Source organism: Lepisosteus oculatus, chromosome 7 (genome assembly GCF_040954835.1).
Source record: "Lepisosteus oculatus isolate fLepOcu1 chromosome 7, fLepOcu1.hap2, whole genome shotgun sequence".
NCBI lineage: Eukaryota > Metazoa > Chordata > Actinopteri > Semionotiformes > Lepisosteidae > Lepisosteus > Lepisosteus oculatus.
Window position 1 is genome coordinate 56,490,042 of NC_090702.1, and position 23,406 is coordinate 56,513,447.

The 23,406-nt window shown below is 51.8% G+C and overlaps 1 protein-coding gene and 1 long non-coding RNA gene across 2 annotated transcripts; one reads left to right on the top strand and one right to left on the bottom strand.

Moving 5' to 3' along the window:
• Nucleotides 1-21: 21 nt before the first annotated feature.
• Nucleotides 22-1,129, top strand: LOC138240843 (uncharacterized). The gene is made up of 3 exons (XR_011190124.1): nt 22-277; nt 549-832; nt 1,041-1,129. It is a non-coding gene; the product is annotated as an uncharacterized lncRNA (long non-coding RNA).
• On the bottom strand, nt 1,084-22,290 carry pnpla3 (patatin-like phospholipase domain containing 3). Its single transcript, XM_069192885.1, has 9 exons — nt 21,800-22,290; nt 17,641-17,873; nt 16,494-16,559; nt 8,016-8,225; nt 6,698-6,758; nt 6,037-6,267; nt 5,042-5,174; nt 4,097-4,204; nt 1,084-3,629 (listed from the first exon to the last, which is right to left on the bottom strand). The coding sequence occupies exons 1-9, from the start codon at nt 22,005-22,007 to the stop codon at nt 3,395-3,397; spliced, it is 1,485 nt and encodes a 494-aa protein (XP_069048986.1). The 5' UTR covers nt 22,008-22,290; the 3' UTR covers nt 1,084-3,394.
• Between the last annotated feature and the right edge of the window lie 1,116 nt (nt 22,291-23,406).

The window sequence follows — 23,406 nt, forward strand, 5'->3', positions numbered from 1 at the left end:
CTCCCCGGTAACCGTTTCCTGGTAACGGCGATGGCAGCACGACAGACGTGTGACGTATGACGCCGTTCTGCAAAAACAAAAAAGGGCACGTTTGACCATTCAGTTCAGAAACACGCAAACACGCCAGCGCTTGAAGTCGTCTTGCCTCTGCTTCCTCTACAAAGACTGCATAACGTTTTGAGTTTTGAATGGAGTGGGAATGAGAAAGTATGGTCTCTATAATCGAGTATAAAGAAATGAAGCACGGAGAAAATATTGTATATGAACTTCGTCCCAGGTACATTGAGGACATAAGACCTCACTGTGGTCATTTGCTTTTTTTTTTTAGGGTTTCAGAAACCAGGGTGAACCGGGCCGGTATCTTGCCAGGACACCAGAGCTAAGGCTCAGCTTGGGAATGCAAAGTGGGGGAAGATATGATACTGGCTAGAATTATACTGGGCAATATTAAAACATAATGGGAAATAAACAGGAGTACAGTCATGCTTCAACTTCCTCCCACAAAAGACCTGATGTGTTATTTTGATACTACATTTTTCATCCTTAAGTGCTTCAGTTACAGTGGAGGAGGACCCACCGAAGTGCAGCCCCACCTGGGAGATACACAGGGGCCATTCTGCACCAGCAGCCCCTCCTGGGAGACACACAGGGACCATTCTGCACCAGCAGCCCCTCCTGGGAGACACACAGCAGCCTCACTGCACAGCAGCCGTGGTGAAGAGAGAAACTGCTTCTCCAGCTGAATTAAGCGGGACCTTAACCTTTAGGGAGACTGGTTTGTTCAAGCCCAGGGTCGAATTTACCCAGAACACTGGAGTCAGCATCCCTAAAGGTATGAACAGAACCCATAGTAATGAGATCAGGCTGTGGGGTGGGAAACCTGCTCTTAATTTAAAACAGTCTACTGTTTGATCAGATTTACAGCTACTGCTGTGCTCTAAGGTAAAGAAAAGATTACTTTCAACATCATCCTGGGCTTAAGGAGGAACTGTCAAAGCATAAAGCTCAAATTGTAAACTTGTGCATTCTTCCTCCTACAGAACCTGCCTTTGAGGGATAAAAACCACACTGAAGACAAAACTGTTCACAATATAAAAAAGGATTTATTGAAATCAACACGGAGACTCCACAGAAAAATGTAAATAATAATAATAATAATTATAATAAAGTACATTTTATTAGCCCCAAGTTTTTTTTAAAGACATTCACCAATTTGTCTTGACATACATTTCCAAAATACAAATTCTTTCTACACGATATAATCTGCTGTTTTTAGATATTTCAATCGTACAGATATAATCAAAAATATAATTCTATTTAGTTTCAGTTTTGTTTTTTCTTAATGTATCCACTTAAAAGTGATATAAAGAGTAGAAAAGTGAGTAAAAGGCTGATCAAAACAACCGAACGTGACAAAATAAGGCCCAGTGTTGCTTGAAGGCACAGCCTCTCTCGCCAGACTGTAAGTGTGCAGATACTGGGATCTACTGTACTCAACAGCTCACGCACTGCGCTTGTCACCACGTCCAAAACGTCAAGAGTCCACTTGTCTCCTAAAGCTGCAGCAATTCAATGATGTAACGACGCAGCGCTGGATAACTTCATACTCCTGAAGGTCATACCCGCTCAGTGGTAAGTGCAAGGTGTCAGGGCGACTCGGAAAGGAGCCAGGATGTACCAGACGTCAGACACTCTCCTCGTTTCCACCGAAGAGGGAAAAGCCGCTGAAATCTTCATCTGAGGTCGAGTTCAATTAAACCAACTGCGTGTGCATCGTTTTTTTTTCCTTCCTGCATTTAGAATCCTCTTTGCAGCTTCAACATATTAAGGCTGAGGTAGCAAAAGGAGAAATCCTGTGGAGATATTGTCTCCCGCTATCCGATTAAATCCAGGAAGATTGACTCTAATACTGTACATAGTTACCGGCATTTTGTGTGTCTTTTTAAACAGTTTTAAATTAATAAAGTTTATTAAACAATTTGAAACATTTTCTTTTTTCAACAGATACACATTCTTTCACTGAATGTCTTATTTACACAGAGATACGATCTCTCAGTGATGAGAAGAAATGAAGAGACCAGCTGAACCACAAGAGCAAAACAATCTGAATTCTCCAGGGAAAGAAAGATTTTGGAATTAGGAACTAGGGAGACATAAAAGTGTTATATTAACAATACTGTTGTATCTCGTGAGACAGTAGAAATAATCCATCATTACTGAACTCTACGGTTCGTGGTTTAAAGTGCTCTTCCGTGCCAGTATCGGAAGTCCACATGTTCTGGAGTTCAGTTTTATATTAGATGTCAACAACTAAACAGATTTGTGTGAGGTTGTAAGTATACATATTAAGCAATGAACATACTCTGCATCTGATGCGGAAATATATTACTATACATCTATGTAAACATACACATCTGTGAAACATTAAAACCTCACGTCTACAGTGTGTAACCATCCAACCCCAAAAAGGTACAGAAAAAACTAGGTTAACTGCAATGAGCACCATGGAAATTCATTCTTAATTCTAGGTGGCTGTAACAGTTTTGCCTGAGTATTTTCAAGCAGGTAGTCACTTTGTTTCCCCCACACAGACCACCCTACACATAGAGCACCATACACACAGAGCACCCTATACACACACAGTACCCCACACACACACAGTACCCCACACACAGAGCACCCTGCACGCACAGAACCCTATATACACAATACCCCGCACACAGAGTACCATATAAACAGAGCACCCTCTGTACACAGCACCGCATAAACAGAGCACCCTACATACACAATACCCCATACACAGAGCACCCTCCACGCACAGCACCCCACATGCACCATATAAACAGAGCACTCTGCGTGCATAGCACTCTACACCCGGAGCACCATGCACCAAGAACACCATATAAACAGTGTACCCTACATATTGTACACAATACCCCATAAACAGAGCACAATGCACGCACAGAACCCTACTGTATATACACAGTACCCCACACGCACAGCACCCTACACCCAGAGCACCATATAAACAGAGCCCTCTGCGTGCACAGAACCCTACACCCGGAGCACCCTACACCAAGAGCACTGTATAAACGGAGCACCCTACATACACAATACCCCATAAACAGAGCACCCTGCACGCAGAAAACCCTACATACACAATAGCCCTCACACAGAGCACTCTACACACAGAGCACCTTACACACAGAGCACCCTGCACGCACAGAACCCCACATACTGTACACAGTGCCCCACACACAGAGCACCCTGTACGCACAGAACCCCACATACTGTACACAGTACCCCACACACAGAGCACCCTACATACACAGTACCCCACACACACAGCACCCCGCACGCACACAGCGGCACCAGTCCAGCGTGGCTCCGCAGCTCACAGCTCGGGCTCCAGCTCGTCCGCCACGCTCGCCTCCGACTCGGAGTCCTCGGAGCTGTCGAAGAAGCGGGCGCGAGGGGGCTCCGCAGGCGGGAGGGGCGAGCCGGGGAGGCCCCAGTACCAGGCCTCCAGCTCCGCGGAGGACAAGTGGGGGTTCCCCCGCAGGCCCAGACCGGGGCGCTGCGTCTCCATCGCCGGGGGCAGGCTCATGCACTTGCGGAGAGGCGTCCGGCTGCAAGCAGGAGGACAGTCTAGTCACAACCATGGATCACCCCGCAGGACAGAGCGCGAGCACCGGGACAGAGCACAGACATGGGGCCCTACTGCGGGCCCTGCCTCTCGAGTTGGAAGGCAGAAACCAAGCTGAAGACCAGAGAGCCAGCTGCGGTGGAAAAGCAAGCAATTGCGAAGACGAGAGCGCAGGAAATTCCAGTTAGAAGCACTGCAGAGGGGTTGGGCATCGCAAAACCCACAATTCGGAATGTCTTGAAAGAGGAAGAGAGTAGCGGAGGAGGAAGAAACCAGCAGAGACCAGGCTGTTGAAGCAAGGTGACCTGTATAAAGTACGAGGATATTAGACACCCCATCACATCACACTTTAGAAGCGCGCCTCCTATCCCAGTGTCACGAGCGCCTGGCCCACGCGCCGGCGTGTCGCAGTGCAGACAGCGGTGCCCAGCTGGGGCAGCGGGGGCTCACCTGGGCGCGTCGGGTGCCGCCCTCCCCCAGGCCCGTCTGTACACCGAGCCGGCCAGGTGGCACATCCAGCGCACGTCGTCCGACAGCTCCGGCAGCCACTCCACCAGCCTGCCGCAGAGCGAGAGCACGGCGTGAGGACGGAGCCAGCCCCAGCTGGGGCTCCCGTCCGAGCGAGCGGCGCAGACCGCGCCCCGAAGGGCGAGCCGCCCGCCTCCTCGCACAGAGCTCAGCACAACACCCCTCGGCCACAACAACAGCCATCAGGCCTCGTGTGCTGTACAAACCGAGCCCCGGAGGCCACGAGCCCAGTCTATAAGACATGCCTTTGGAATGCAAGGAATTATACATCGCAGGGAAGACATTTTTTTAGATTAAATTGTTGCACTGGAGACTAGTACGATACTTCCCCTGGGTGTTTGTGGAGCCAAGTGCTTGACAGCCTGAGAGAATGGCAGTTTAAACTCCAAACGCCAACGGTACAGCAAAGCCCACCAGGTGGAGCTGCTCTGCCGCTAGAAACAAAGTTCATCCTAACTGGCTGGGTCCCTGGTTTCATACATGGAGAACGTCCAGGCAACCCCATGACAGTTCATGACCCGCCCCACTGCATTCCTGAGGGTACGGGTCACAGACCGCAGCTCAACAGCTGTGTGAGCTAAGATCTAGACGTCCGGTAACTCTCTCAAAAAAACCAAAAGAGTCACCTTTAGAGAAGTACGATACTTCTCACGGTTCTATAGGTCATCACGAGTGCTCACAGGCGATACTGCAGCATCCCAGAATGCGCCCTGGGATGCCACTCCAGTGAGGAGGAGCTGTAAAAATCCCACAGTTCACTGGGGTGCAGGGTCTACACAAGGCGCTGCTGAGCTCCCACACCGGAGCGCACGTGCTCCCTATACCAGACACCCCCTGGCCACAGCACAGCAAGGCCGAAGGCTGTACCTCAGTGCCACCGAGTACGCAGACTCCACGGGAAGGGTGTAGGGCATGAGCACGTAGGAGGCCACGCGCATGGGCAGCAGGCTGGTCAGCTGGGCGTACAGCCCCTTCCTCTCCTCGCAGGCCTCGAAGAACACTGTGGACACAGACAGAAGGGGGCATCACTCACGTTAGCCATCGCCACACCTGTCCCGTCCCGGGGGGCTCTGGCCTCTGTAAGTCTCCCCCAGCCGCACGCAGCGAGTAATTAGCCCGAATACGTAATGAAGAGCCAGATGACACCATGGCTGCGGGGCACTGGCATCCTGTCAGGCCTTCCCAGGGCCCTCCGCTGCAACGATCCTGGCCTTTTTCAGGCCAGCACCGGAAAGATGTTCTGAAACACTCTTCTTTACAAAACGGTTATGTCTTGCAATGTGGGCTAAGGAAGAGAGTTTGTCTCGAGGGTAAAGGACGAACCGCTGTCTTTCCCCAAGAGCACAAATCGCTCACTCATCAGTGCAAGCTTCCAGGTGCATCGTTCCAGTTTCATTACTGAAACACAGGCCTGACCACTGTTTCCACCTCCTCCCTGCAGAGCCCACAGTCACTGCGGCTACCGGCTGGAACAGGCAGGCAGGTGGGAGTCAGTGGGGCAGGAGTGTGCGTCGCTCGGGGAAGGGCAGGGCTCGACGCCACTGTGTTAGCGGACTCAATCCGGAGTGGAGTACACTATTTCACACTGAAGCATTTACAGAATGCTGCAGCTTTCTTCAGAGTGGTTTGGCAGTGAAATACCAGAATGCTCATTTATTGCTTTTCACCTGAACGCAGATCGGTTCCAAATGGCCCTTTAACCAGGCCCTAACCCTTTCCGCCAAGCCACACCAGCCTCAGGCTCATGCAGGATAAGCCCCCAAGCCCCCGAGAGCTGCCGTCTCTGCCCCCACATGGCCGAGCCTCTTGCTGCCGAGGAGGCGGCGAGCAGCGCTCATGATCGGCGATGGCGCAGCGGGTACCTTTCCTGAGGGTGGGCGGAAGGCTGTCGATGAAGCGCTCGTCCAGGCGCCAGGGCTCCTGGCGCAGCAGCCAGAGTCTCCGGAGCAGCCGGCGCCCCGCTGGCTCCTCCTCGGGCGGGGGGGCTGGCGCCCCGTCCCTCCCCTCCCTCTGCCCCGGGCAGCAGGTGGCTTTCGGGTGCTTGGGCTGCACCGCCGGCGGGCCCGCGGAGGCCAGGGGCGGCCTCGTGAGACCTGCAACACAGGAAGGCCCCGTGACCTCCTTCGCTTCCGGAGAGTGATGTCCCCACAGCCCCCCCCCACTCCCTAGTGCATTCTGGGATTGCGATTTTGGTCATCTCGCACGTGTGACTAAGCTGCCGGCCTGAGACGACCCCCCCGGCCTTCTGATCTCCCTGGGATGACAGTTCACGCACAGAAGCCAGACTGGGGGGCGCACACACCCTCACACACGGCCTCCGCTATCCCAGAACACCCCATTTCCACACGCAGGCCTCCCGTGCCGCGGAGCAGCTCCGAGCTACAGCACATTTAAAAGAACCCAGGATGCACCGGGGGATGCACCACAACCCAGGATGCACCACAAACGAGCCTGCGCTGCACTTCAGAAGTAAAACAAAGAAATCCGATTTTCCGGCGTTTTTGTAAGTAGGGAAGAGCTTACTGTTCTCTTTCAGGAATCGAAGTGCATCCTTGTATCCACTCTGACACATTTCAGCCAAGATCTGGAATACAGAAATCAAGCCGCTATGACAAGGCGATAACCTAGGACTGAGCCTGGCTCTCAGGGATCGCTGGGCCGATCATCCTGAGAGCAGCGGGTCTGATGGACACGAGCCACATGAACAGGCTGAGGGGTGGGGTGGGTCGTCTCGATTTATGTGACAATGTCATGAGCCAGACAACGCAGCTCCGAACTGGAAGACACTGAACTCCGGTGGGGGCAGGTCAGGGGTCAGAGCCCTCCTTGCCTTCACGGTACTGAATGTGCAGAATGAGCTGGCTGTGTCAGTCTGCCCTCTGCCACAGCGGCCCTAAAAGAGAACTCAGATTCTTCTAAAATAAGCCTCTTGGCGCCCTCCACTCCTCCTGGGCTCCAGCCAGAATTCCCCACAGCAGAGATAAGAAACGTCATTTTCAGCAATTTACAAACATCCAGCTGTGTCTCTTGCAATAGAGGATTCGGTTTAGACAGGCTAAAGTCAGTCCATTCAGTGAAATCTGCTCCTGCTGTGTGTATAATTCTCCTTCTGCTTTTCATTTGGTTTTCCGTGAGACACGTGGGAACTGGAGCTGTGATAACTGAGGGTTTCTTCTAATTGAAGTTTCTTTTATTTCGCAGCATAACTCTCACATGCAGGGTGTTACTCTCATAACAGGTCTGCACAGAGGGCACCTGTAGGACGCTGAATAACAGCGCAACCCATGACGCACTTCTGTACATGTTAACTCTTTGCTAACCGAGCTGGGCCTCTACTACAGAGACCGATGCAGGTCTGGTATTGCAGACGAAGATGCTGTGCAGCCAGTGAATATGCCAATTAAAAAAAATATATATTTTCGTTTATACACAATATAATTTGCTTAAATAGGTGAAACTGCAAAAGTAGAACCTGTGAAAAAAGACATTTTGCTGCATATTGAAAATAATAGCTACAGAAAAAGACAGGCACAATTTAATGTCTAAACAGATATTGCAGGACTTCCAAGAAATGTGTCTTCTAGGGAAACTAGTCATCGTTATCTAAGATAACAATGGCTGCTGGAACCACGTGCAGGCAGTTCTCTGCACGAAGGGGTGGTGGGAGTCGGGAACAAGCTACCCAGCCATGTTGTTGAAGCCAATACCCCAGCCTCTTCCAAGAAACTGACTACTGAACCAGATCCTTGCATCAGTTAGCAACTAGTGACCTGACAATCTGGATTAGCCCAATGGCCTCTCCTTGTCTGTGACATGTCTAGTGTTGTTAAAGAGTGCTGACCTTGGGCTCAGGGGGGAAGAGCGCTCTGGTCAGCCTGTACAGGTTGTCCAGGCTGAACTGGATGCTGGTGTTGGTGACCCGCAGCTCATGGAAGTTGGTGGAGTTATCCCTGGGGCAGATGTCACTCTCTCCAGAGAAAGGGGAGATGGTGATGGTGTTCTTCAGTTCATACTGGGGCAGGTTATTGCTTATTCCTCCATCCACATAACGCTGAAACCAGAAGGGAATGCAGAGAGTGAGGACTTAAAATACTGTATAGGTTTTTCTTGTCAGATTCTTAAATTTGACTTTATGAGAAAGGAAAGTAATGAGAGAACGCTTGTTGTTTGGGTGAGATGTTGAAACAAGGTCATGACTGCTTGGTTATTAAAGATCCCGAGACACTGTTGGTAGGGTGGAGGTGTTAAATCTGGGGGTCCTGACTAAACTCCATTCTGGTGCAGAATGGCCCCTGTGTGTCTCCCAGGAGGGGCTGCTGGTGCAGAATGGCCCCTGTGTGTCTCCCAGGAGGGGCTGCTGGTGCAGAATGGCCCCTGTGTGTCTCCCAGGTGGGGCTGCTGGTGCAGAATGGCCCCTGTGTGTCTCCCAGCTGGGGCTGCTGGTGCAGAATGGCCCCTGTGTGTCTCCCAGGTGGGGCTGCTGGTGCAGAATGGCCCCTGTGTGTCTCCCAGGTGGGGCTGCTGGTGCAGAATGGCCCCTGTGTATCTCCCAGGTGGGGCTGCTGGTGCAGAATGGATGAGGTGGGTCCTGTCTTATATGTAAAGTGCTTTGGGATCTTTTGGAATGAAAGACATCATGCAAATGTCAGGAATTATGATGATATTTATAACAGCTAGTAAAAGCAAACATTAAGGCTCAAAACAAGCAGCTAATCCATTCTTTCTGCATTTTCCCCCCATCCACAAATATTTTACACTAAATCAAGGAGAATAAACCTTTTGAAGCTCACAAGTGGAGTCAACATCTTTAAAAAAATCAATTAAACAACCAGAGCAAACACACATGAATTCTTTGCAGTGTCCTTGCAAATCCATGAGCATGAACAGAAACGCTAAATCAGTTACTCTGCAATGAACAAAATCCCAGGAATGTCTTGTACAACCTCCTAATTAAGCGTGGTTCTCAAACATTAACATTTCTCCCAAGTTAAAAAGTGTTTTACTGAGCTTCTGGTAAAACCTGCAGTCTTTGAAAACTGAAACTGGGAGGTGCTCTGAGCGGAGTGGAAGTTTCCAAGGCCTCTTCCTGATTAGAACATGTATTCTAAATAAAATCCAGACTCGGAGGATCCTCCCAGTGGCAGACTAAGCAGTGCTTAGGTCTGTTTTGATTAAATTTGAAATTTTATTATGAGAAACTGAAAAATACAGTTGATTATTTCTTACAAACACTTAAACCTTTTCTTGGATGTCACTTAACCTTAAACTGGTGAAAAACCTAATTGGTTGTAAAAATCACATAAAGTAATCACTGAGCTACTGTACAGAAAATAAAAAGATTAAAATAGCGAAGTCGGATGGACAGACACTCTATTTCAAATTGATTTTATGTAACAATTGTCAACATTTCAGCAAACAAACCTACATCAGGACAGGCACTCCAGTCCTCCTTTAGAAATTGAGCTCTAGAAGGGCTGTGAGCGCCACACCCTCTTTCAGACGACCCCAGTAACCAGACCAACAGAGACCTCAGACACCTGTGGGAGCCCCCATTCACCCATCTGCTCTCAATAACCACTTTGTCCAATACAGGACCGCAGTGGGCACAAGGCAGGACACACCCTGGATAGGACTCCAGGCCATCAAAGGGCACAGAGACACACACACCCTGGACAGGACTCCAGGGCATCACAGGGCACAGAGACACACACACACCCTGGACAGGACACAGACCATCAAAGGCACAGAGACACACCACACACACCCTTGATAGGACTCCAGGCCATCACGGGGCACAGAGACACACACACACCCTGGACAGGACTCCAGGCCATCAAAGGCACAGAGACACACCACACACACCCTTGACAGGACTTCAGGCCATCACAGGGCACAGAGACACACACACACACACACACCCTGGAGAGGACTCCAGGCCATCACAGGGCACAGAGACACACACACACACACCCTGGAGAGGACTCCAGGCCATCAAAGGCACAGAGACACACCACACACACCCTTGACAGGACTTCAGGCCATCACAGGGCACAGAGACACACACACACACACACACACACACACACACACACACACACACACACACACACACACACACCCTGGAGAGGACTCCAGGCCATCAAAGGCACAGAGACACACACACACCCTGGACAGGACTCCAGGCCATCACAGGGCACAGAGACACACACACACCCTGGACAGGACTCCAGGCCATCACAGGGCACAGAGACACACCACACACACCCTGGAGAGGACTCCAGGCCATCACAGGGCACAGAGACACACACACACCCTGGACAGGACTCCAGGCCATCACAGGGCACAGAGACACACCACACACACCCTTGATAGGACTCCAGGCCATCACGGGGCACAGAGACACACCACACACACCCTTGATAGGACTCCAGGCCATCACAGGGCACAGAGACACACCACACACCCCCTGGACAGGACTCCAGGCCATCACAGGGCACAGAGACACACCACACACACCCTTGACAGGACTTCAGGCCATCACAGGGCACAGAGACACACACACACCCTGGACAGGACTCCAGGCCATTACAGGGCACAGAGACACACACACCCTGGAGAGGACTCCAGGCCATCACAGGGCACAGAGACACACACACACACCCTTGACAGGACTCCAGGCCATCACAGGGCACAGAGACACACCACACACACCCTTGACAGGACTCCAGGCCATCACAGGGCACAGAGACACACACACCCTGGAGAGGACTCCAGGCCATCACAGGGCACAGAGACACACCACACACACCCTTGACAGGACTCCAGGCCATCACAGGGCACAGAGACACACACACACCCTGGACAGGACTCCAGGCCATCACGGGGCACAGAGACACACACACACACACACACACACACCCTGGAGAGGACTCCAGGCCATCACGGGGCACAGAGACACACACACACCCTTGACAGGACTCCAGGCCATCACAGGGCACAGAGACACACACACCCTGGAGAGGACTCCAGGCCATCACGGGGCACAGAGACACACCACACACACACAATCAAACTCCACACAGAAGGTGCTCCACCCCAGAACTGAGTCTGGGACCCAAAAGCTGAGAGGCAGCGATACCAAGTGCCTCATCGCCAGGCCAGCTGGGAGCCCATGTGCAAAGGCAACAAGGTGTCGTGTAAGGAGTGCCCACGAACAACTCTGTCTGCGCACTCTGGGAGGTATCACCAGAGTGCATGAAGTACCCTTACAGTTACCCTGCGTGGCCCCCAGGACACCGGGGTGTCACGTTACAGCTGCTGCACAGCTATGCGCCGCATGGCCACCGAGCCTCGCTCACGAACAGCTCCCTCCAGACGGAGCAGGGCTGCAGCACAGGCTTATCCCAGAGCGGCTGCCACCAGGCAGACAAAGACAGGCCTGCAGAGACACAGCAGGAAAACACAGGGCAGGGGACAGCGAAATCGTACACGAGACCAGAGGATTCTTGTGAACTCTGAAAACGGAGCTGCTTGTTTCTACGAAGCAGGAAGACGCCCCAGCACACAGCCCGAGACGCTGCTGGTCCCTGTGGAACCACAGCCTCGTCAGCAACATTACAGCTACTGCTGGCTTTCCTCACTGCCAGGTGTTAGAAACAACTTGTCCGTATGAGACACCCCACCTAACAAGGATGTGGGGGGAAAGTGTATTTAAAACTGAGAGCATGAGGAACAGGGAACATGCCGAGACCCTTAATTCTTTTAAGAAACTGGAAAACTGGATGAGATCCTTGGATTAACTACTACTGTTATATAACTACTAACTACCAATTAACTGCGAGCTAATAGGCTAGATGGCCAGATTTGTCTCGCCTTTCTTATAGTATTGTACTGCTTGTACAGTATTTGTGCACATGACAGAAGACAAAAAAGATGCATCTACAGAGAGTATGAAGGGACGATGTCTTTTTATTCCTCACACCACTTTTCAATGGAGGGATCCCCAGGGTGCACCGTGCCTTGCGCCCGTTGCTTGCTGGGACAGGGCACCCCAGATTCACATGAGCTGGGTGCAGGAGAGCCACTGTGCTCATCCTTCTTATCGCAAACCACCCCGACTGCGGAGTCCAGTTGCTCATAAAACACCCAGAAATGACGCAATTCTAGTCAATACAGACTCCTATCCTCAACACTTACCGAAAAAAAGATTACTGCAGCATCTGTCATGCGATTATCAGGCTTTGTTCAGTTCAAGAAAAAAAAAAACTTGTAGCAAGGACACACAATAATCAAAATGGACAAGACTTTGAGCTGAATGAGGTGATAAAAGACCAGACCATAGCACCACTGTGTCTTCCACACAGCTTCCTTCAAAAAGTAACTTTTTTGTTTACTTTTGAGTAAAAATAACACAAGAAATATTTTCTGCTACACATTTTAAAAAAAACATTTCACAGACACCAAAATGGAACAAAATTGTATTTAAAGGCTCCTCCTCCTCCTTCTCTCCTACATTCTTGACTCCTTTCCAGCAAGTAGCTCATTATTATTTGACTCGGTGCTCAAGCACGCTGAGCCCAGATGGTCCGGGTGCAGTTCATCCGAGACTAGGCCAGACCAGCAGGACTGACCTAGATACCTCCAGCTTGGAGCAGCTCCAACTGGAGCACTGGGAACAACAGACTGTCGGCACTAATCCTGTACGTGGTGAGAAACATCCAGCCAAATCACTAAATCAAGGGTGGATATTCAAAGCCCACAACTCACTTGTCCCTCTCTTCATTTGTTGGCATTTCAGGAGTGACGCAGATGAAACTGACTACAGCGAGTTACCGACTGCAGGTCTTTTATAAGCCAATCCTTGTAACAGAATATAAGTGTGGTAATCAAACTCAGATCCTTTTATTTGCATTAATATACTTGAACAAATACCGTAGATGGCTGAATTCAACCACATGTAACCATGAAACTGGAACAGACAGTCATGTGATGCAGTCACAAACAAAATGACGTTTCTATTTCTTTTATAAACACAATTTATAAAGGAGCACACGGCTAACGAAGACAAACATGGGTGAAACAGCAGCACAATGCGTCCTCTGTCCACTGCAGCATCATGCCCTTCTGCATGGGGGACTGTCTTGACGTTAGTAACAGTCTATTTCATGGTCAATATCAAATCCAGGGCAACACCAGGACCTCCACGATCCTGTCTGCAATAAGACAAAATGCACAGGGTTTCTGTAAAAGGCCCATTTCAAAGTGTACAAAGATGAACCTATTAACCACCAATCTGGATTATCAAGAGACTGTTACTTATGTAAAGACGTGATTGAAGCCTTTCAATATTAAGAGGTAAAGATCAAATTTAAAAAGTGTCAATTTAGGCTACAGAACGCAGTGCAAATATGACTCAATAAACTAGTTCTCTGATTGTGTTCTCAGTGATTTCTCCAGTGGTCTCGAACGGGCCCGAGGACGGGTGCTGGCGGCGAGGCCGCGGTCTCGAACAGGTGTGTGGTGTGTCTTCTAAACTGTGACAATTAAGATTATATTAGATTTGTTTTTGTAAGGAAATTTTCTATTTCACAATATAATGAATCCAATAAAATTCATCAGCGTCCAGGCACTTAATTTCCGAGAAGTTTAAATGACTGTTTTGTCCCTGTTCGAAAACAAGTCTCCACCAAGAGCAAGAAGGTTTGACAGCAGCCAGCAGACCATGGGAATGTGTTTTAATATTTGTCTAGCACCTCCCTCAGGAACAGTTCAAGTGGGGCTACTGCACAGTACTAAGCCCCCAGCTGAAGGAGACGTGACAGTCAGATGGGTTCAGGCTGTATCCTTACTGCCTGCAAGAGCAGTGGAAACCGAGCACTCAACCGTGTACCTCAATCTGATCAATCGGAAAAGACTACAGTCCTGTTTCACCCTGAAGCTGAACGGAAAGCACGTTACAGAGCAAGACAACTACATCCACTCAACAAATCAAAAACACTGCCATAACTTCTTCATTCATTTTTATGCAATTCATTTTTTCACGTCAAGTAGAACTGAAACATTATTTTTGCTGTGCAAAGTTACCTTTTCTGCTCATTCTACACATCCAGCATAATGAAATCCTATGCAAGAAATATGAACATCTTATTCCCATTTCAAAGGATTGAAGAGAAGTGGGCAATGGATTGCTGGCTGGTGAGAGTCACAATCCTTCACTACTGTCACTGCAGAGATGGGAGTTACACACACACAGTTACAGATAGGGAAGGGAAGGTGCTGTTTTTAGTAAAATTTTGTTTTTAAAAACTTGTTTGATTTTAAAAACTGTAGCACGTTTTGTCTTACGCAGCATTATAACTGTTGAAGAGAGCTCCTAAATCAGTGGTATTTGTTTTTGCTAGATCATGTGCCAGCAGTGTGAAAAAAAGCACGTGGCAGTGTTTATTTTCTCCTGATTTGTCTCCCTCTGTGTTTTTTCTTGTGGTCTTGAGAAAAGACGTGGTCAGCTGTTCATGAGATTAAGGGGTCAACGCTCTCCGCTCTGTACACAACTGAGAAGTTACACGACAAAATACCTGCAGTCCCAGCATGCCCCAGTCTCTGGACAGGGCTGACCAATGCTCGTTAGCATTCGGACAGAGCTCCGATTTTGTAAGATCCTGTTCAGAATTGTGTCAGACGCGGGGGTTAAACTGGAGCTCATCGGCAGGGCAGACCATATCCTCCCCAGAATTTGCGGTTACATTTTTGGTGCACAACAACACACATGTACATGTACACACAACATGACCTGAAAAGGTGTTTTTTTCTTCTATAGGAGGAATCTGCACAGCGGTTTCATGCACCAGCAGGTCCTGGGGCCCTGTGACTGCTCCCACAAATGTCATGCTGTGTGCAGATTTTAATTCCGATTCTGCAGGAACCTGCCTCCTGGCTGACTCTTCTCTCTCTTCAGGGTGGTTACGTATTAACTGTGCTGTCCACTACACCTCTGTAAGTACTGCTCCTTGTCCACCCACCTTCTCTTCCCTACAGCGCCTCTGCAGTCCCAGCGCGCGGACAGGTCCCAGCCAGGCGCTCCCCGGCTCCCAGCAGTGTCCCGAGCCGCGGGCAGTGAGCCACACAGCTCTGCTGCCCCGGTACGACCCGCCTCAGTAGGCGAAGCAGTGCGATGTGCAGACTTGCGCACTTCCAAGGCGGCGAAAGACGAGCTATTTACCCCTTTCTGACCACAGATCACCTGTCTAAAGGCTTGCAGCCATGCCAAAACAAACAGGACACTTGTTTGCCCCCCAGCACGGAGCTGGTTAGGAAATGTTCAATGTCTTCCTAATCTGCAGTCCTTCAAGTTTCAGGAATGAACCTAGATACAGAAATGAAAAAGACAAAACCACAAACTTCAACTACTATTGTTCTTTGCGCCTGGTTTCAGTGCCTGGGCCATCCAGTGAAGGGTCATCGGCGAGCGCGGCTGACCGCAGGTCGCCAGCCCACCTGAGTGACCACATCTTCTGCCTCACATGCAGCACAGAGCCGTGCCGGAGTAAAGCAGGGGACACCCCAACTATAAGACTTTAAATCTGAGCCTTAGTCAATGTGTGAAACCACTGAAACACACGCATCTATTATTTTGGGGGTATTTAAGATCCTTCTGATTTTAGCAGAGGGGAAGACCTGAGCCTGAGCCCCAGACGCCCTGGCAAACAGAGCAGAACAGTGAACGGACGTCCCTCGCTCAGAGGGACAGAGAAGCCGTGTTAGAAGCACTAATCACTGATGTTTCCTGGAAGTAGAAGTTGCTGCAGTAGGTTGGCTTCCCCACCCTTATAGCTGCCATGACAACAGGTGTCAGGGTAACACCTCAGCTATCGGCCAGGAGGCTTTGCTATCCAGCAGCTCTGAACTGGCGGCATGACTGGGCTTTGTCGGGGCCTTCCTGTGAACAGCGAGCTCGCACAAGCTCTTGTTTAATTGAGCACGGGATTCGCAGGGGCATCGGCTCCGCTCTTCGGCAATGCAAGTCCCTACAGGTTACAGAGACGCTGAGCACACTGTGCAGACACACAGTACCCTGTAGCGAGACGGGACGCTCTGGTCATCAAGCAGAGCAAAGAGAAAGGGACCAAAGGCCAGCAGAGCAGGGGAGGGAGGGGGAGTGCAGTCCCGTGCCAAGAACCCAGAAACTCACACACGAGCTCCCAGACCAGAAATCTGCACCCTGTGGAGCGAGCATGGGGGGCAGCGGAAACCAGGACCGCCGCCAGGCGGAGATGTGCGCACACGGATCCACCCACTCTTTCACCGCGGGTCCAACACTTACCACGCCGCGGAACAGGGGCGGGATCAGGCCGCAGTAAATGGGCACAAAACAGCTGCAAATCAGCGCCTGCAAAGAGACAGAGCGCAGGGTCACTGGGCCAGGCCCCGAGCAGCGCCCGAGACCGGGGTGTGCGTGGAGAGAAACCGGGGATAGGAGGTCTTCACTCAACGGGGAGTGGGACTCTGGGAGCTGGAGAGAGCTGGAGAGTGGGACTCTGGGAGCTGGGGTGAGCTGGAGAGTGGGACTCTGGGAGCTGGGGTGAGCTGGGGTGAGCTGGAGAGTGGGACTCTGGGAGCTGGAGAGAGCTGGAGAGTGGGACTCTGGGTGCTGGAGAGAGCTGGAGAGTGGGACTCTGGGTGCTGGAGAGAGCTGGAGAGTGGGACTCTGGGTGCTGGAGAGAGCTGGAGAGTGGGACTCTGGGTGCTGGAGAGAGCTGGAGAGTGGGACTCTGGGAGCTGGGGTGAGCTGGAGAGTGGGACTCTGGGAGCTGGGGTGAGCTGGAGAGTGGGACTCTGGGTGCTGGAGAGAGCTGGAGAGTGGGACTCTGGGAGCTGGGGTGAGCTGGAGAGTGGGACTCTGGGAGCTGGGGTGAGCTGGAGAGTGGGACTCTGGGAGCTGGGGTGAGCTGGAGAGTGGGACTCTGGGTGCTGGAGAGAGCTGGAGAGTGGGACTCTGGGTGCTGGAGAGAGCTGGAGAGTGGGACTCTGGGTGCTGGAGAGAGCTGGAGAGTGGGACTCTGGGTGCTGGAGAGAGCTGGAGAGTGGGACTCTGGGTGCTGGAGAGAGCTGGAGAGTGTGCCCCTGGGAGCTGGGGTGAGCTGGGGTGAGCTGGAGAGTGAGACTCTGGGAGCTGGGGTGAGCTGGAGAATGGGACTCTAGGAGCTGGGGTGAGCTGGAGAGAGCTGGAGAGAGCTGGGGTGAGCTGGGGTGAGCTGGGGTGAGCTGGGGTGAGCTGGAGAGTGGGACTCTGACTGGAGAGTGGGACTCTGGGAGCTGGGGTGAACTGGGGTGAGCTGGAGAGAGCTGGAGAGTGGGACTCTGACTGGAGAGTGGGACTCTGACTGGAGAGTGGGACTGGGAGCTGGAGAGAGCTGGAGGGAGCTGGGGTGAGCTGGAGAGAGCTGGAGAGAGCGCCCCTAGGCCTGTACCTGAATCAGCTCCTCCTTGGAGCTGAAGTCGGACACCAGCACGTTCTGTCCGTCGGACACGCGGGTGAGCGAGACGCAGAGGCGGCCCGAGGCCAGCAGGTGGGCGTCGTGGGGCAGGGCGCGGTGCAGCCCGCTGCGCAGGATCTTCACCATGTTGAAGCTGGGGTGCAGGGGGCCCAGGTTCCGCTTCCTGGCTTCCTTTGCCACTTCCATGACATCTTCACAGCACTGGGCTGCGTGAGAGAGAGAGAGAAAAATCTAATCCCAGAGTTCCCACACCTGCCAGAATCACAACGGGTCCCAATCCTACTGGGAGAGGGAGGAGGGAACTCAGTTGATCTGGCAGCCCAGTATGTGATCTCCTGTCCCAGCCTGAGGAACAGTGAGTCTGTCTCCCAATAATGCTCCAGCCGCCTACAGAATATGTCAATATTTTATAATATGTCTTTGTTGTAAATGTCTGTAATATGTCTGTAGATTTTATTTGACTTCAATTTTCTGTTTTGTTTAATGTAAATATCATTACTTTCATTTGCTTTGGCAACACTGATTGTACCCATGGGCCATGCTAATAAAGCACCTTGAATTGAAATTGAAATTGAATTGAATTGAATTGAGAGAGAGAGAGAGAGCGCATGAGCAACACAGGGCAGGAGAGCAGAGAGAAGAGAGACGCGGAGCAGGAGAGCGGGGAGGCAGGAGGGCAGAGAGACGCAGGGCAGGAGAGCAGGGGGGCAGGAGGGCAGAGAGACGCAGGGCAGGAGAGCAGGGGGGCAGGAGGGCAGAGAGACGCAGGGCAGGAGAGCAGGGGGGCAGGAGGGCAGAGAGACGCAGGGCAGAAGAGCAGGGGGGCAGGAGGGCAGAGAGACGCAGGGCAGGAGAGCGGGGAGGCAGGAGGGCAGAGAGACGCAGGGCAGGAGAGCAGGGGGGCAGGAGGGCAGAGAGACGCAGGGCAGGAGAGCAGGGGGGCAGGAGGGCAGAGAGACGCAGGGCAGGAGAGCAGGGAGATGCAGGGCAACACCAGCCAGCTCCTCTGCTGCTCAAACCACAGTGCTTCCTTCCTTGACAATACCCTGGCTTCTTTCAGGAAACTGCGGGGTTTGATCTTTACGAGCTACTAAATGGGCTAGGAGGGTCACACCGCCTCCTCTCTTTTGTAACATGTCATATGTTGCTTTCCTTTGTACCTGCTTTACACCTGGGGCGAGTCGGCCTGGGAACAGCTCAGGCAGAACAACCGAAAATCTCGCAGGACGCCGACGGTTGAAACCTGCTGGACTTCAGTGCCCAGGATGTAGGATGTAGGATGTAGGACCCCTGACTTCATTTACAGTCCTGTGTCAGTATTAGAGTCTACATACTCTAAGTAAAAGAAGTGATTTCTCAACAGGACTAAAAGAGCAAAATAAACCGTCATCCTGTTTTCTGTGACTTGCGTCTGACGAGCGATGTTTTGGAAAACCTGATTTCACCAGAGGCGATTCAGCAATGACGGGATGTGACCAGGAACTATGGTCCAACGTCCAGAAACAACCCCAGGACAGAGCCGTCTCTACCGCCCAGGGCCTTCAGAACAAACACAGCCAACAAGCTGGACCTCAGACGTCATCAGCAGAAGCCGATATCCTGTCGTTTCCTACCTGTAAACACAACTTGCACTGTCTAGCAATGATGTTCTAGGCATCACTATGCGAGGTGCTTAGTTTAATGCGATTATTTATTATTTATCACAACACAGGAGCTCTTAACACGCAGCTGTGCCATCTGAGGCTCCTGACCTCAGTGACTGGCAGTCAGCCCTGCACTCGCCTGCAGCAGTCAGAAACACTGGACCGCCAGTCTGACTGCCAGCCCCAGTCAGCTGCAGGAAGGGGCGTTGTTGTGCTAAATGTTATTTGTTGTGCACACACTGGGGCTGGGTTGATATTCAGAGCTTACTGTTTACTTTCCCCTGTGACCAAGAATCTACATATGATTCCAGCTGAGAACAGCAAACACATATCACCCTCAGGACGGTAACAGTTATTCCTGCTTATACTTATCAAATGCTGAAAGCAACACCCATGGCCTATAGCCCCTACAGTACCTATAAATCAATCAATTAATCAATTAATTTTATTTTTATATAGTGCTTTTCAGTACAGTGTTCTCAAGGCACTTTACATACACTCTACAATAAAAACGGTACAGTATATACAATATACAGTAAAAACATTTGATGGAGAAAATGTAAGTAAATAAATAAATAGATTAACAATCGAACAATTGATTAACAAGCTGTTCAAATTGATCCATTCAAATTGAGCTGAGCCGGGACACCAGATTGGCCGACACGCCCCTCCCTCTCACCAAGCCGGGCCACCGGATTAGCCGACACGACCCTCCCTCTCACCAAGCCGGGCCACCAGATTGGCCGACACGACCCTCCCTCTCACCAAGCCGGGCCACCGGATTGGCCGACACGACCCTCCCTCTCACCAAGCCGGGCCACCGGATTGGCCGACACGACCCTCCCTCTCACCAAGCCGGGCCACCGGATTGGCCGACACAGTCGGGTTTATAATGGAAGCAGCAGCTCTGCATCTCTCTATCCTTTTAATTAGGGCACAGTGGCAGGTCTACTGGTCCCAGGGAGGGACCCAGCTCTTTCCTTCCTCTGCCACAGACAGCAGCGCCCCCTGGGGGACTCCCAGAGCGTCCCCGAGACAGCCCACAGAGACAGCCCTGGGACAGCCGTCAGGCATGAGCTCCAGCACAGCCCTGCCTAAGGGAATCCCTTCCAGCACAGACTGGCTCCGCCCGACCCCAAGGAGCAGCGGATCGGCTCTCGGGCCCAGCGCTCCCCAAGTTCGCACTAGAGTTCCCTTTCCGCTCAGCTGGGATCAGAAGAGCAGGCAGAACTCACAAGGACTCGCTTGCCTATAAAGAGCCATCTCCTCTGACAGGCGAGTAAGCTAGTAACCGACTCACTAATCCCCCTTTAAAGAAGGTTTAAAACAGCCTTTACCCTGCATCCCATAGAGACTCTCCCAGCTCATGAGGAGCTGCTCAAGTCATCAAGCTCCGCCCCCAGCGCAGCGCTGATGTTTCACACGCCTCGCTTGAGCCTTTCTGAAAGGAGGTCAGGGACACCCCCCACGGCCTGCAGGCGCTACAGCTGAGACGGTGGCGGAACCAGAACCGAGACAAACCGACCTGCTGCAGAACTCTCCCGGTTAGATCTCCGCTAGTGGCTGAGCCGGGCAAATACTGTGTGCCAGGGAGCAGGAAAACAAAACTGCCAGCAAGGAAACAACCAAAAGGTGCCCGTTTGAACCCGTGGCTTGGCTCTGAGCTGATACCGACCCTGGGATCCAGATGCTGACGGGCTTTCTGATCCATTCTGCTCCAGACACCCACCACTCTTCATGCAAGACTCTCCTCAAGTGCACAAGCACCTCGACTCCGCTCTCGCTGCAGGGCTGGGGAGAAGCCCATGACGCCAGACTGGCCCGACAGGAGCCCTCTCTCTCTGTGGTCACCTCTGGCCCGACAGGAGCCCTCTCTCTCTGTGGCCACCTCTGGCCCGACAGGAGCCCTCTCTCTCTGTGGCCACCTCTGGCCCGACAGGAGCCCTCTCTCTCTGTGGTCACCTCTGGCCCGACAGGAGCCCTCTCTCTCTGTGGCCACTGCTCCTTGGACACTGGCCGGACACGGATTGGCCAGATGCTGTGACCAAGCAAACGGGCGGAGCCAGAGGATACGTGCGCTTCAAAAGATTAAACAGAGGAACTGGATCCTCTCGTCGCTGTCGCCCCGTTTTTATTAAGGCATTTCGGTTCATCGTTTCTTACACCGTATTTACGGATTTGCTGTCGCCGCAGAAACAAACTTTTGGATCTCAACACCGGAGAGTCCGGTCCTCAGCGAGCGGCGTCAGGCTGTCCGGTGAGCACATCTGCTCTTGGGTCTAAGACCCCACATGAAAAGTGGTCTCTATCCCCACATAACCTTTTTTTCCCCTGGATAACAGCACTTGGTCAAGTTGATTAAGAGTCTAATATCGGTTTTAAATTACGCGCCATTGACAGACGTTGTGATGATATTCTCAAACTCTGCGGCTACGGGAGAGGAGCCCCCCAGTCCCGAAGACTATGATGATGTTTTAAGTCATACATACCCAAACAAGCGCGGCTCACGATGGCCGCAGCCGTGAGGGCACCTGCGGACGCCCCGTAGATCTTGTTGGCGTCCCTGATCAGGTGAGGGGCGACCTCCAGCAGGCAGCTGGCCACCCCGATGTGGTACACCCCCAGAAATCCGCAGCCGGCGAAGGAAATATTCCACCCTCCTTCCAGCCCAAACATCCCCGGGAGAAGATCCTTCATCTGGCCAATCGCACACACTTACACTACACTCCAAAAAAAAAAAAGAGGCTTTTTTAAGAAAAAAAAAAAGGACAATGACAAACTTAAAACGAAAAACGCACGACTGGCGTCATCTCGTCCGAACCACTCTCCCTGCCTCAACACTGTCGCAACACTAAACACATGCAGACGGGAAGAAAACTGCTGAGCTACACGGCAGCCGCACACACGCACAGACAGCCCGGCACGGCACCGGCGAGCTCTTTAAAGCCGGACCTGCCTCCCTCCTTCGGCACGGATAACCCCACGCGTCTCGCCCAATGGCGTGGGGCCGACACGCCCTCCCCGCCCCCCCCCAACCGCCCCCCCGGGGAGGCTCTGCGCCTGCGCCGCCTGTGGAGCCACTGTCCCTGATCTCGGCAGGTATTTAGTCATGGAAATGAATCAGACAAGTCACCGCCGAGTACTAACGATGGCAAAGCTGTCCGCGATCCGGCTGGACAGAGACAGCTGCAGTACCGACGTGAGAAGCGGCGCTAGTAGTTATTGGAGCGGTATAATAATAATAATAATAATAATAATAATAATAATAATAATTCCGCCTTAATTCCTCAGCATCTGAATTAGGGGCAGTCTACTCACTCAGGCCCAGAGACACCAGGATTCACACCCCTGTCCTCGCCAGCTGGGCCCTGGGATGTTTCACGACGAGTTCGCTGATACCCCGGTTTAACGGCTCATCTGAAAGACAGCTCGTCTGACATCACAGCGTCCCCCCGGTCACTAGTCACTACACCGGGGCACTGGTTTGTGAATACTAGTCCCGCGGAAAGAGCACCCCCTACTGGTCACGCAACACCACTTACTGCAGCAGCCTGGTTTTCCTGGGAGCTCTCCCGTCCCTTATCTAAGATAAGACAAGATGACTTTATTGGTCAGATACAATTTCTTGCCTTAGGAATTTGTCTTTTCGCAGACCCCAGCTTGCTCTCCCTGAGACACACCGACAGGGAGAGAAGCTGGGGGTCAGAGCGCAGGGTCAGCCGTTTATACGGCGCCCTCTGGAGTAGAGGTAGATTTCAATGTGTGTTTGAGTTCTGATAAAGAGAGAAAGCACTGTGAGGGTTCAGATCGTAGGTGAGAGAGGCTGGGAGTTTTACAGTTTGATAGTGCGGGGGTAATCACTGTCTCTGAGTCTAGTAGTCCGGCCCGAATGCTCCGGTGCCGTTTTCCAGATAGAAGCGGATCATACAGTCTGTAGCTGGGGCGTGTGGGGTCTTTGATGATGCTTAGAGCTTTCCTCAAGCACCGTCTGTCATACATGTCTTGGATGGATCGGAGAGATGTAAGAATCTCTCCAAGAAAAGAAATAATAAAAGAATCAACGACGCGAACGCACAGGAACCGCGCTGTCGCGAAG